Raw genomic sequence first — 16,239 nt, 5'->3', positions numbered from 1 at the left:
TAGGGATACCGTATGAATGATGAATCTGACCATATAGTATCCAGATACAAGCCTAAAGGACCTTGCCTGGTCTCTGCTCACAAGATGAATAGGACAGGAAAACATATAACCCGCATAAGCTGTAGAGGTATCCATGAAACACATATTGGTCTAATACTCCAAAAGAGTCGGGCGTAGGTATTATAATACAAAATTGGTGGAAATGTAAATATTTCTATTTCATTAAAGAATATATCTTCGAATTTCCAGGAAAAATTTATGCAATCTTACGTTGTGCAAGAGAAATAAACATGAGTGATTTATACTTTAACGAAGCAATGAATCAGCGCGAACCACTAAATAGCAGACGGCAAACATATTTTGGAGGCTATCAACTGACTCAAACAAGACAAGGTCGACAAAATCCAAGATAAAATTTTATATTTTCGAAAAAAGCATTTAATCGAATGTAAAAGGAGAGAAAAACTGTATGTGAACGTAATAAGAGACTTTGAACAACAACTACATAGCAAGTACTCAGCTTAATGAAAGACGAACTCAATTAACACGTGAGGAGTCAGGGGTAAAACAAGACAATAGTATATAAATATCCAACATTGTTTTATTGCTTATAATGTGTTAGCTCAAATATGCATGGACATGAATGTGGATGTGCATGTATGTTACATTGATTTTGAGAAAGCATTTGACAAAGTGAGACATGAAAAGTTAGTCCAAATTCTAATAAAACAGACAAAACATAGACAAAAGGAACTAACGAATAATAACAAAACTTTACTGAAATCAAAGAGCACAAATTTTAATGGATAACGAAGGCAATCCAGAAATTGCAATCATGGGAGGAGTTAGGCAGGGATGTATTATGTATCCATTACTCTTTAATGCATATAGTGAAGCCATTTTTAAAGAAGCATTACCGGAAGATCTGTTAACAACATAAGATATGCATATGACACCGTGATTATGACAAGCTCTGCTGAGCAACTCTAAACAAAACAAACAGTTTCTGTGAAGAATACGGACTAAAAATAAATATAAAAAAGACCAAATACATGACAATAACTAAGAAAACAAACATACATTTGGGAAATGTACCGATAGAAAGGGTTGATAAATACAAATACCTAGGAACCTGGATTTCAGAGAAAAATGATCAAACAACAGAAATAAGGAACAGGATAGAAATAGCAAGAAATGCGTTTGTAAAAATGAAAACAATTCTCTGCAACAAAGACCTTAGCTCAGAACTGAGAGCAACAGCTTTGAGATGCTACGTGTTCTCGATACGGCAATATGGACTTGAAAGCTGGACATTGAAGAAAGAACACATAAATAAGCTACAGTCATTTGAAATGTGGTATTACAGAAGGATGCTTAGAATAGCATGGACCAGATAAAAGCTAACACGGAAGTATTGCGAGAAATGGATAAAGAATGCGAAATGATAAACACAATAAAAATAAGAAAGTTACAATATCTGGGACACATAATTGACGGGACGGGACAGGGAAAGATAAGAGGCGGAAGGAGTATAGGAAGAACAGTGTCATGGTTGAAGAATTTAAGGGACTGGTTTAAATGCAGTTATGTAGAACTCTTCAGAGCAGCAGTAGATAGAGACGGCACTTAAACAAGAAGAACATTATTTTTAATTTTCAATGAGTGCGTGATAGAAAGAACGACAAACGCAGACAATGAAATAAAATATAATATTTTTAGTACAAGAAGATTCATATCTCATAAACAACAAATATTTCTTCCTTAATCCCGGACACCAAGTTGAAGTAAAAACCAACTTCTCGCTATAGATGCAAAATATGCATCTCTAGCATCATTAGATGGAAAACAACCTGAACTATACTTCGTTCGCTTCCAAGGTAAGCTAAGACGTCAGTTTCAGACGCCTGTTCAGTGGGTTTGTCGTATCGTCGTAGCTTGTCATTGTTTATAAATTAATTTTTAACCAATTTTAATTAATTTCCACTACCGAATCCAAACATGGACAAATCCACCGATTAGGAGTCTGAAAATAGACGGAGAGGCAGCGCTGAAAAATCTCTTTGAATTTACAAAGCTAGATTTTTCACAGTTGATTACTGTGATTGTGTAGAGAAACAAACTGCGGTCGGAAACGTATTTTATTTATTTAGCGTATGGCTTAAGTATATCACAGAATATATTTAGATTTATGCATTATACAATGCATCACAAACAGATGTCCAATTTTTTTATATATTCGATTGACCCTTCGGTTGCCATTACAAAGTCTATAGGGTCGCCTGTGTATGCTCTGCGTGGGCAGTCCTGAACAATGTGACTGATAGTCTGTCTTGCAGCGCCGCAGTCACAAGAAGGCGAGGGGAGTTTACCCCATCTGTGGAAGGAGTCGGCGCATCTTCCACAGTTTGTTCGAATTCGATTAAGGGCTGCCCAAATCTTACGGGGACATTCAAATTCGCCAGGTTTCCCTATGATGTCCGGTAGACTATGGTAATGCGGATCTGTCCTACTTTCCCAATCTTCTCTCCATCGGGTATTTAAGTCAAAGTTGGATTGCTGCAGCGCTTGAGCAGATTGTAGAGGGGGTAACCTGGATCGGAGACGGTTTCCAAGAATATCGGGGATGTCGTTGTGGACTAGAAGCTGGCGACTGTCCATTATTTTGTTATATTCTTTAACCAATGTATGTTCGCGGCGTAGGTTGGGTGGTGCTATATTACTAAGGGTAGGTAGCCACATTGTAGGGGTGGGCTTAATTGTGCCTGTTATCATACGCATAGTACGGTTTAGTTGGGTGTCGACCAGGTGGGTATGCCTGCTATTTAGCCACACTGGAGGACAGTATTCTGCCACCGGATATATCAGGCCAAGAGCAGAGGATCTTAATCTTGATGCTGTGGACCCCCATGTAGTGCCGCAGAGTTTCTGTATTATATTGTTGCGTGTTTTCAATTTTGCTGCTGTTTTCGTCAGGTGTTCTCTGAATGTGAGCGTTCTGTCTAGAGTAACCCCAAGGTATTTCGGGTATTTATTGTGTTTTAACAGCTTGTTATTAAAATACACTCGCAATTCTCTGTTTGCCAACTTGTTGTTTAGATGAAAAGCTGATACTTCAGTTTTTGTAGTACTTGGCTGTAGTCTCCATTTCTTAAGGTATTCGCTGAGGATGGATAAGTCATTCGTGAGAGTGATTTCTGTAGTTTCTAAAGATTGGTGGCTTGTTGCAAGGGTCCAGTCGTCAGCATATCCAAACTTCCGAGATTCGGTTTCAGGCATGTCAGCAATATAGAGGCTGAAAAGTAAAGGGGCAAGGACAGAACCCTGTGGAAGACCATTGTTAAGTTTCATCTGTCTACTCGTCTCCTTTCCCATTATAACCTGGAAGGCTCTGTTGGTCAGCATGTTGTCAATGAGGTTAATTATCTTTCTGCAGGGGATAATGCGTGCCAGTTTATATATTAATCCCTGTCTAACAGTATCATATGCTGCTGTTAGATCTATAAATACTGTTGCTGTCTTTTGTTTCCTTTGAAAACTAGCTTCTATAAAAGTTGTTAATGACAGCACTTGGTCCGTACAGCTTCGATGAGGGCGGAAGCCAGCTTGTTCAATGGGGACATTTTCTAGTATCCTGTGACTAATTCTGTTGAGGAGAAGCTTTTCTAATAGTTTATATACCATGCTGAGTAGAGCTATGGGGCGGTAGTTTTCTGGCTTATCGTTTGATTTGCCCGGTTTCGGAATTGCAATTATCTTTGTTCGCTTAAGTGAGAAAGAAATGTTACCTGACTGAAGTATATCATTAAAGAACATTGCAGGCCACTGTTTCGTGTATGCACCACTGTGTATCAAGAACTCTGGATGGATACCATCAAAGCCAGGTGATTAACCTGATTTCATTTCTTTCAGCGCATGTGTGATTTCAGAAATAAGTATTCTTGCTGAATATTCGGAGTTCGTTCTGTACATTTGTTTTAATGCCCTTAAGTCTCTTTTCACGTTGGTAGTATGTGTTCGATCTCGTGGAGCTCTGGATAGAGATACTATATGGGAGGCAACCTTGTTAGGAGACATTTTAGACTCTCTGGATTCCAGCTGGTTAGCTCCTCCAATTTTCCGCAACAAGGACCATGCCTGCCGGCTTGATTTTTTGAAGTCAAGGTTTTCGACAGTCTTTATCCATTTTTCCAGTCCAAGCGAAACGTAGAACAGGGGTTAGTGAGAGGGTATCAAAGTTGCTTTCCTACGAAGGAAATTATTTCCATTTACTAAGGCTGAAAATCAGTACACACATTCTAAATTTAATATAAATAAAAGTTATTATAGTCGGTCAGCTGTATGACGGGACAGAGCCGGTCGGTCGGCGCCAATAGTCGATTGAGGAAATGAAGCATTTTGGCTCGCAATTTTTTCGTCCAGTATGGATTTACTTGAAATTTTCACAGAAGGTAGAAAATAGTCCAAGGATCATTTTCTATATCATGCCGCTATCAAACGCTAAAACCTTGGGGTGGTTGCCACCCCATCTCGGGGGTGGGAATTTTTTATTACATTTTAACCATGTAATTCGATGGAAAAAGTGATTCTAAGAAAAAAATATTTTTTACATTTTCTTCGTAAAACTAATATTTTTCGAGATATTGGCGCTTGAAAATAACAGTTCTTCGACCAAAAAATCGACTTTTTTAGAGGGTTTTTTTGAGAATATCTCGAAAAATATGCATTTAATAAAAAAAACTGTAGATATTAAAATTGTATCTTTTAGTAACACAAACCAAATTCTTTTCCAATAATATCTTTAAGACCAATACAAACCGAGATACGGCATGTTAAAGGTTAGCTTTTTTCGTCAAGGAAAACTTAAATAATCTTTTTTCAAGTATATAATTAGACCTTTCAAAAAAAAATAATAAAAAGTTTCTAGCATGAAGATTAAGTGACTTATAATCAAAAAAATGTCGGTACCTGCTTTTCTCTACGAAAAAATCAATGAAAACAACCCCCTAACTAACTTCCTAATTCAAAATTGGTCTTCACCTTGCTGTAGTTCCTTTTATATTTATATTATCAATACGCTCAAGGAGTTTGATCTATTTAAAATGCCTAATTTTGGAAAAATATTATTATATCACTGTGTACTGATTTTCAGCATTAGTAAATGGATTTAAGTACCTTTGTAGTGAAGCAACTTTTGATACCCTCTCAGTAATGAGACCCCTCAAAAATGATTTTGTAGGATTTTTAAAGAGCTATAAGACTGTGTAAATTAAATTCGGTAAGATGCCTTAGTTTTTAATTGGGGCGGGTTTAAAGGGCTCGAATAAGGGGGTGTTTGCTGGTAAATAGAGGTTTTAAACAGCTATATCTGGCTAACTATTCACTGTAATGAAAATCGATGGACAGGGTAATTTTAGCCATTAAAAAAGCTACAATTTAGTCGTTTATAATTTTTTTCATATTTTCAGTATTTTCGGAGATATTTTGAAGTAAAAGGTGAAAAATACCAAATTGCAAAAAATCAATTTTTCTTTAAACTCCAATTTTTCCAAAATTAGGCATTTTAAATAGGTCAAACTCCTTGAGTGTATTGATAATATAAATATAAAAGGAACTACAGAAAGGTGGAGACCAATTTTGAATTAGGAAGGTAGTTAGGGAGTTGTTTTCACTGATTTTTTCGTAGAGAAAAGCAGGTACCGACATTTTTTTGTAAGCCGCTTAATTTTCATGCTAGAAACTTTTTATTATTATTTTTTTAAAAGGTCTAATTGTATACTTGAAAAAAGATTATTTAAGTTTTCCTCGAAAAATGCAAATTTTTCCCATTATTTGGCTTTGAGTATTTCAAATTGTGCATTTGACGAGAAAAGCTAACCTTTTACATGCCGTATCTCGGTTTGTATTGGTCTTAAAGATATTATAGGAAAATAATTTGGTTTGTGTTACTAAAAGATACAATTTCGATATCAACAGTTTTTTTGATTAAATGCATATTTTTCGAGGTATTCTCAAAAAACCCTCTAAAAAAGTCGATTTTTTCTTCGAAACTGTTATTTTCAAGTGCGAATAACTCGAAAAATATTAGTTTTACGAAGAAAATGTAAAAAACATTTTTTTCTTAGAATCACTTTTTACATCGAATTACATGATTAAAATGTAATAAAAAATTCCCACCCCCGAGATGGGATGGCAACCACCCCCAAGGTTTTAGCATATGATAGCGGCATGATATAGAAAATGATCCTTGGACTATTCCCTACCTTCTGTGAAAATTTCAAGTAAATCCATGCTGGACGAAAAAATTGCGAGAAAAAATGCTTCATTTCCTCAATCGACTATTGAGGCCGACCGGCCGGCTCTGTCCCGTCATACAGCTGACCGACTATAATAATTTTTATTTATATTTAATTTAGAATGTGTGTACTGATTTTCAGCCTTAGTAAATGAAAATAATTAGCTTCGTAGGAAAGCAACTTTGATACTCTCTCAGTAACCCTTGTTCTACGTTTCGCTTGACCGACCGGAGTATGTTTCTCTACACACTCACAGTAATCAACTGTGAAAAATCTAGCTTTAGTAAATTCAAATAGATTTTTCAGCTCTGCCTCTTGGTCTATTACTTTGGAAGCTAACCGAAGTAATAATATTAGAATCACTCTGTACGAGATCATTTTCATTTTGAATATATAATGAAGCTACCATGTTGTCAAACATTAGGAAATGCGGGTTACTATCACTATTTATGTTAATAAAGAAACATCAATCACAACAACTTTTGTAAAACAAAATAAAGATAAAAAATGTACTATTTTTTACTTACTTGAGGTACAGGCAGGGCTGAATAGGCAGCAGATCCTAGTGCAAATATATGTGGCGGTAAATCTCCAATCATTCTACCCCTATAGCTTTGTGCAGTCTCCAAGCCATAACTTCCATCGAAGTTTCGATATGGATTAACTGCTATCAAAATCGAGCCGGCGTATGTATAAATAAGATCATGGTCGTAACGTAATTTAAGATTCCATAGGAGAGCTGCTTCGTGAAGGTCTGATAGCTGGATCATGTCTTCAACACCTTTGACGCCCAGGTCTTGGCGTCGCCTAACTTGGCCTTCTCCTTCTGCCAGGGCGAAGTTTTGTGGCTAGAAAGAGATGCGAATTAACAATACAATTTCAGACCAATTTATTTTACAATTATTTCATTACCAACAAAGAGTTTCATTGATTATTATTTGAACAGACATTTAACACTTTTATGAAGTAATTTCCTTGTATTACCTAGTTCAGTTTTAAAAATTTATTTTTGATAAAGGAACAAGATAGAAACATCTCTAACAATTAATTATTGTGATATTTTTATACCGTTCTATAATATATGACAGAATAAGTATGTATAAGACTTCTAAAAAAATAATTGTTTAAAAAATGTACAATAAATTTAAGTTAGATTAATGCAGGGCCGTAAGTTCGATGTTAGGGGCCCCAGGGCAAACGTGATCTGGGGGCCCCTATCGGGGGCCTGGGGGTTTACCCTCCAGCTGAAGGGGGGAAGAAAGTCCGGAAAAGTGTTTGATATTTAACCTCTTGAAAACGCATTTCAATGCATTCCATGACAGGAGTTTCTTTATGGTCAGAAAATAACCAGCAAGGAAGACACTAAACACTATCATTTATTTTAGAGTAGCACAACCAATTTCTTCTTAGCTTCATTTACCCCTTAGTGATGAAGGTGTAAAAGTGGTTTGAGGAACATCTACCCTGTTGATTTTTATCTCTGAAAAAGGTCCATCATGCTGAAAAGGTCCGGCCTGGATAAGTTTTCGCTTCAGGTCTCAGGTTACTTTCATGCACAGTTTTTGAGAAAATATCGCACAAGCTTACTTCTTTATCTGTAGAGGTTGCTTCTAAAATCGGAATGGCATCTTCACTACGACCAGACTCTTTAGTAATTGATTCTGCTTCCAGATCACGCAGATTTTGATCATTTTCTTTAGAGTTATGGCAAATTTCTACTTCATGGTTTTCAGATTTCGCTAATTCATCCTTCTATCCTTTATATCTATACGAAAGCCCCAGCTCAGCCCGGGCCCCTCTTCCAATGGCATTTTAAGTTTTATTACGCCGAAATAACTCATTTCCTAAGTAATGATTTAAATTGTTATGTTAAGGTCTCGGGGGACCCAGCTTAGCTCATGCCTCATGGGCCCCTGTTCTGTTCCAATTGCATTTTAGTCGAAAAGACTAATTTCCAAAGTTAAAAATTAAAAATTTATGTCTAGGGTGCCCCTGTAAGGTCATTTTAAAATTGTGTCATTTGAAAATATTTCGTTGGGATCGGCTTTGAAAATACATATTTTAATTTCCTTGTTAAAATCTATGCACGGCCAATCAAAAAGGGGCCTCTCCGGGGCCCCTTTTGTCCGGGGACCCCGGGGCAATGCCCCGGTTGCCCCAATGGTAGTTACGGCCATGGATTAATTACACAGTGGCCTGGCAATTCTTTGAAATGTGTAGTTTACTGAGTTGATGACTCGAATCCCACGATTGTCAGACATATAGGTCTGGGTCCCGCATATCAAAAAAAATTGATTAATAGCAAGCTGAAAATTTGTTAATATCTTAACGGTGTCTAGTCGGACAAACTTTGATGTATGGGAACACTGTAACAGAGGAAGTTTTAATTGTGGAATGTGATTTTAATTGCGGAACATGTCATCCTGACAATTTTATAATTGTAAAAACTAGCAGGTTGTTTTTCAGTTTATTCAATAGCAAACTTTATACAATATATGACATGTTTTTCCGAAAAATATGTTGGGCATTTTAATAAGTCCGGCACGTAGAACATGTCAAATGACAGTAATTATATTGGTGGTAAATAACCTGATTTTTGCATGAGAGTTTAATGAAAGGGTAACAAATTAATTGGAAGTTCTGTCCGACAAAATACAGTATAACAATCAAGTATATTCAAATGGGAAATAAGCCACAATTTTACCTAAAAATGATTTTATTAACGTTTCAACGTCCAAGTTGTCCAATATTAACATATCACATGCTATGATTTTTTATGGCGGCTATTCTTGAGTTGGGATTGATTTCATGTAATCGAATGAACTATATTTTAGTAAAGTCGTCCCAGGAACGCAACTCATCAATATTGGCAATATCATTTTTAAAGTCGTCTACTTTAAAATGTATAATACGTGTCTGAATTGCCGATATAAATGAGTCAGATTAAATAAATTATTAGAAGAATTTTTTACTAAGCAACAACATTTTTGTTTATTTAATATTATTTTGTATTTTGACAACGACACCCGACTTGGGCGTCGAAACGTTAATAAAATCATTTTTAGGTAAAATTGTGGCTTATTTCCCATTTGAATATACTTGATTATAAAAATTCCACAAGAAAATAGCTTCGGAACAACAGTATAACAGAGGTAACAAAAACCCTCAAGGTCACTTGCACCGCATAAACGAACGTCTGTCGTCTCTTCTCCCCCCGGTTGCAGACAAATCGGTATTGCTATACACATGGGACGTTTTCGTAGTCGGACGTTCGAAATCTGTAACCTGTTCCACAATTAAAACTTCCCCTGTTCCAGTATGTATTCCCTTATATCAAAGTTTGTCCGACAGCAACGTTTTCGAGAAATCATTTTAAGACGGCTGATTCTTTCATATATTGTTCCCTATGCTTCCTCGAACACCGTACCGGCCATCTGGCTGCTGATACAGGTTGCGTTCATTACTGCGCAGCACCTGTACAGGTAAACACAAAATCAGGGTGATTGATTAGTGTGAAAAAGCTTAGTAGATCCGCTATAATAGATAGCAATAAAAGTTAATAACAAAAATTGTAGCTAACTTTGCTCTTAACATTACAAAATTAGTTAGAATGTAGAAGATTCGATAACATAGTGGTAGAAGAAACTGTTGTTTTCTTAAATGGAACACTCCATATTTTATTTTATATTCGAAATCTTCTTAACTTCCCCATCACAAAAATGTAGGTTTGTTATGTTATACAGGGTATTTACAAAGTTATAACCAATGTTCTATGAAAATTGTAATAAGTTCAGCTCCCTGTATAAATAAAAATAAACACAACAGCAATGGTTTATTGGTGCCATATTTTTTGCTCATTGTCAAAATTTATAAAAATGGTTGATATTGCCAATTTTCTTTATATCGAATACAGGGTGAGTCGAAACGCAAGTAGATTATTTTCACAGTAATTTAAAATAGAACACCCTAATTAGGGTGTTCTATTGTGTAATTAATAACTTGCTCTGAAAAATGAAAATACCTCGAAAACTGACAAATTTAAGCATAGGAAATATTATACAAAAATTAAAGTATGGTAATGACATTTTTCGATAGTAATATAAAATACAGGGTGTTCCATTTAAAATTTCTAAACAATAAACAATGTACTTGCGTTTTGACTCACCCTCTATTCGATATAAGGAAAATTAGCAATATCAACAATTCCTAAAAATTTTCACAATCAACAAAAAAATAGGGCACCAATAAACCATCGCTGTTGTGCTTTTTTTATTTATACAGGGAGCTGAACTTTTTACGATTTTCATAAAAAATTGGTTATAACTTTGTAAAAGCTCTATATAACAACAAACCTTTATATTTTTGTGATGGGAAGTTAAGAGGATTTCGAATGTAAAATAAAATATAGGGTGTTCCATTAAAAAAAACATAAGTTTGGTCTGCCACTATGTTATCGAACACCCTTTAACAATCTAACCAATTTCGTAATGTGAAGCTGAAAGTTGGCACAATTTGTATTATTAACTTTTATTGCTATCTATTACTATAGCGGATCTACTGAGCTTTATCACACTCATCAATCGCCCTGTATATTGAATTTAAATTATTTTAGGATGAAAAATTTTTTTGGTCATTACTTTTTAAACCACAGAAATGTCTGGCAATTACAGTTCATATTTATAATAATGTTTAAAAAGTAATGACAAAAAAATTTTTCGTCTTACAATAATTTTAAATTCGATATGTTTACCTGTACAAGTGTGCTGCGCAGTAATGAACGCAACCTGTATCAGTAGCCAGATGGCCGGTACGGTGTTCGAGGAAGCATAGGGAACAATATATGAAAGAATCAGCCGTCTTAAAATAATTTTTTTTTCGACGTTGCTAGCTCTTGGTCCACACGGTAAGAAATATGATCTCTCGCCTCGATAAAGGTTTATTCCCAGATATTTGTTATGAAGAAGAATACAAAGAGCGTAAGAATGACAAAAAGAAAAAAATTAATTAAACAAAAAACCCCAAAATACGAATAGTAACATGATATAAGTTTGTATTGAAAACTGTCAAATCAGGGCCGTAAATAACATTGGGGCAACCGGGGCAGTGCCCCGGGGCCCCCGATCAAGGGGGCCCCCGTTTGGTTGGCCGTGCATAGATTTTAACAAGGGAAATAAAAATATGTGTTTTAAAAGCCGATCCCAACGAAATATTTTCAAATGACACAATTTCAAAAAGAACGCAACATAAAGTTTTAATTTTTCACTGGGGAAATTAGTCTTTTCGACTAAAATACAATTGAAACAGAACTGGGGCCCCTGAGGCCTGAGCTAACCTGAGGTTCCCGAGACCTTAACATAAAAATTTAAATTATTACTTAGGAAATTAGTTCTTGCGGCGTAATAAAACCTAAACTGCTTTTTAAAGAGGAGGCCCGGACTAAACTGGGGCCCCCGAGACCTTTGGTAAAGATATAAATTGTTACTGAGGAAATTTAGTTATTTTGGCTAAAAAAAACAAAAATGCAACCGGAATAGGGGCCCCAGGTCCCAGCTACATTGTCTTAACTAATTTACCCCAGACCACATCTTGGTACGTGAAAGGAACCACATGGTAGGTACTACATTTTGAAAAGAAAGGTATAGGTAAGAATAGAATAGAATAGAATAGAATAGAATAGAATAGAATAGAATAGAATAGAATAGAATAGAAATATGCATTATTGTCACTGAAAATTTTTACAATTTTATGGACAAAGCTTACATACAGTCAAAAGAAAAATAATATCAACAACAAATAACAAATAACAACTACAATTTACTAAAATTAGATAAATCGTCAATATACAGTAAATATGATATAAAACCAAAGACAAAAACAATAATTGCAAAATTTATATAAATTGCACATTGAACATACAACAAATAAAATACAACATTAGGAACTGACAGTTTAAGCTGCTGCCTATGAAACCCAATTTTCTTAGTTATTCATTAAGCAATTCTTCTATTGAATAATATGGTCTTTTAGATAGATAGGCTTTGGTCATTTTACGGAACTTTGGGAAATATGTTGCAGATTTAAGTTGTAAAGGGAGATGGTTGTAAAGTTTTTTTGCGGAATATAATATAGATTTCTTTACTAACTCAGTGGATGGGATCGGTAAATAAATATCAAAGATTGAATTTCTGGTGGAGTAAATATGATTGGGCCTTGCTGGAAAGACATGAAGGTGTTTACGAATTAAACAAACCGTTTCTAGAATATATAAAGATGGAAGTGTTAAAATTTCGTGATTTCTGAAGTAACTTCTGCAATGTGTAGATGTTCTGAGGCCAAACAGATATCTTATTGCTCTTTTTTGCAATTTAAAAATAACATCAAATTGAGCAGCTGTACTAGAAGCCCAAAAAGGAAGACCATATCGAAGATGAGACTCGAACAACGAAAAATATGTTATTTTAGAAGATGCTAAATTGAGTTCCCTTGAGACAGATTTTATTGCATAGCAAGCTGAGGCGAGTTTCTTACTTAACCAATCGATATGAAGGGACCATTTGAGGTTGCTTCTAAAAAAATACCAAAAAATTTTACAGAATCAATGGTACTGATCTGGCTGTTATTAAGAGGCAAAGGTTGAAGAGCTCCTTTATAGGATAATGCTACTGTTTTGTCTATATTAAAAGAGAGTAAATTAGAGTCAGACCAGGTCTTTATCGTCAGTAGATCCGAAGTTATAGTTTCATGAAGAGATGCAATAGTTGAGTTGCTCCAAGTGATACTGGTATCATCAGCAAAAAGAAAAAAGAAAAAAGAAAAAAAAGAAAAAGAAAAAAAAAGAAAAAGAACAAAAAAGAAAAAAAAAGAAAAATGTTCCCATTGATTTTTAAATAAGTGGTGTCATTTATGAAGATAAGGAACAGAAGAGGACCCAATACTGAACCTTGCGGTACTCCACATACAATGTTTTTGAGACTAGAGTCAGTATCATTTGCTGTAACTAGTTGTTTCCTATTATTTAAGTAGGATTGGAACCAATTCAAAGAAATACCTCTAATTCCATAGAAATTTAGTTTTTTAATCAAGATGTCGTGATTTAGATAGAAGATAGAATGAGCACATTAAGATCAGTCCCACCAATACACTGACCAGCTTCACTGAGTGTGTTTGGCTCTTAAGGTTGCTTAAAGCATCTTAAAGTGCATTTAAATCAAAGCGAAAAGCGAACACGAACGAAGGAACGAACTCGTAGGTGTTCGCTTGGTTGGCATCAACGCATTCGTTGATGATCCGTACGCAATGTCAGGTACAGATGAAGATGTAATCATTAGCACTGCTAATTTTATAGTTATTGCAGAACATGCTGAAAAAAAGAAAGAAGAGAGTGTGGTGTTCACACAGGAGAGAAAATGCACTTTCAATGGGTTAAATATCAAACATTTTTCCGGGCCCTTCCTTCCGCTGGGGGGTAAATTCCCCAGACCTCCCAGTAGGGGGCCCCAGATCACGTTTGCCCCGCCCCAACATCGTACTTACGGCCCTGGTCAAAATACAGAAATATTAAAATGGTTATCATCAAAGAATTACATGATAGAGCCCAAAACACCTGCCCAAACCAAAACCAAAACGTTTCAGGAAGAAAAAACGTGCTAACAAAGATCTTCACAAAAAATGATTATCCATTGTTATTTATAAACAAGGAATTTCATAAGTTTAAAGAAAGGAAACGACAAAACAACACAATCCATTCAGAAACACTCACAATGTCACATGTAAAGGGTTTATCAGAAAAATTAAAATGGAAAGGAAATACATAATATATCACAACAAAATTTTAAAATACCATCACATCAAGATCTAATGTTTCCAAAACCCAACCAAATAATACACAGAAGAGATCCAAGAACTGCGTGTATAAAATATCTTGCGAATCCAATATTGTCTATGTGGGAGAAACATCAAGACCAATATGTGTTAGGATAAATAAGCATAAATTGTCTATTAAAAACAGAGAGTTTGACAGATCCATTTCAGATATTCAAACATGCCTGGGACAATGAGCACAGAGTACAACGGAAAGAAGTATCAATAGGCATGAAAGAAACACACAGTAAAGAGAAAAATCAAAAAATCAGCCTTAATCATGATAAATGAAGGAAGATTTGTAGCAAACTCATCAACAGAATGAAGCAGGCTCGGATTACTGACAGTAACGGGTTAAATAGGGTTAAATAGAATAGACTAGAATAGAGACATATCGTCTATAATTAACTACATATGCAATGCAAATGCAGATAAAGATTAAAATTGGATATCAATTATTCCAGAGGACAACATCACCCTCAGAATTTCAATTCAAAAGATGGCAATTTGTCTACAAGATTGAGGTCAAATAAGTCAACTGTCAGGTTAGTATAATTTCTTAACCTATAAAAATTTTTTGAAAACGATTTCCGGATTGGAGATCAAAATATCTAACACATATGTAAAATGTAATTTTAATTAAAATTAATTGGGGTTTAATACCATATAAATACAATATTTTAAGACCCCAAACTTTCCGAGAGTAAAAAAGTACAGATAAGCAAATTCTAAAGTCAAGACAGCTTCTTAATGGGGTCCGGACAGATAATCCGCGGACAAATAATCCCGGACAAAAAAATTCCCACAAATTATCCCTGGACAAAAAATCCCCGGACAAAAAATCCCCACAAAAATCCGGACAAATAATCCCCACAAATTTTTTCTCCAAGAAATATTTGCTGCCGAATAGTTCTCTAAAAGTTTTCCCGAAATTTTACCAAATTTCAAATTCCAATTCCATGCTGAAAACTTCAAATTTTACATGACAAAATAGTGTGAGTTTGTTCAAAAATCGTGGAAGATATGGGGAATGAGCTAAGGCCCCGTTCTCATGATAGGCGCTTAACGCGCGTTTTGATAACGCGCGATTACAACTACATACCTTTTACTGAAGACTGTTCACATGCCAGCGCGCGTTTTGTTCACATGCTAACGCGCGTTTTAGGTCATTAAAACGCGCGTTGGCATGTGAACGGTCTAAAGTAAAATGTATGTAGTTGTAATCGCGCGTTATCAAAACGCGCGTTAAGCGCCTGTCATGAGAACGGGGCCTTAGCCTTCCCATATCTTCCACGATTTTTGAAAAAACTCACATTCTTTTGTCATGTAAAATTTGATGTTTTCAGCATGGAATTGGAATTCGAAATTTGGTCAAATTTAGGGAAAACTTTTAGAGAACTATTCGGCAGCAAATATTTCTTGGGAATTTTTTGTCCAAGATTTTTTGTAGGGATATTTTGTCCAAAAAAAGGGGTCCGGACAAATAATCCCCGGACAAATAAGCCCGGACAAAAAATCCCCACAAATTATCCCTGGACAAAAAATCCCCGGACAAATAATCCCCGGACAAAAAATCCCCACAAAAAATATTGGACAAATAATCCCCACAAATTTTTTTGGACAAAATATCCCCACAAAAAATCTTGGACAAAAATCCCCAAGAAATATTGGCTGCCGAATAGTTGTCTAAAAGTTTTCCCGAAATTTTACCAAATTTCGAATTCCAATTTCATGCTGAAAACCTCAAAATATACATGACAAAAGAGTGAATTTTTTCAAAAATCGTTAAAGATATGGGGAATGAGCCAAGGCCCCGTTCTCTTGACAGTCGCTTAACGCGCGTTTTGATTACGCGCGATCACAACTACATACATTTTACTTGAAACCGTTCACATGCCAACGCGCGTTTTAATGACCTAAATGTATGTAGTTGTAGTTGTAATCGCGCGTTATAAAAACGCGCAATAAGTGCCTGTCATGAGAACGGGGCCTTAGCTCATTCCCCATATCTTCCACTTTTAAAAAAACTCACACTCCTTTGTCATGTAAAATTTTAAGTTTTCAGCATGGAATTGAAATTCGAAAT

The 16,239-nt window shown here is 35.4% G+C and overlaps 1 protein-coding gene across 2 annotated transcripts in view; it reads right to left on the bottom strand.

Annotated features, from left to right (window-relative positions):
• LOC114330487 (unconventional myosin-XV) overlaps positions 1-16,239 on the bottom strand; it is a 368,864-nt gene that overhangs the window by 243,635 nt on the left and 108,990 nt on the right. For both annotated transcript variants that reach the window (XM_028279830.2, XM_028279831.2), the window contains exon 3: positions 6,821-7,141. In XM_028279830.2, the coding sequence (XP_028135631.1) occupies positions 6,821-7,141 (321 nt within the window). The remainder of the gene's footprint in view (positions 1-6,820; positions 7,142-16,239) is intronic.

Source organism: Diabrotica virgifera, chromosome 5 (assembly GCF_917563875.1).
Source record: "Diabrotica virgifera virgifera chromosome 5, PGI_DIABVI_V3a".
Lineage (NCBI taxonomy): Eukaryota > Metazoa > Arthropoda > Insecta > Coleoptera > Chrysomelidae > Diabrotica > Diabrotica virgifera.
Note: the sequence above shows the minus strand (reverse complement) of the source record. Positions and strands in the feature narration are given on the sequence as shown.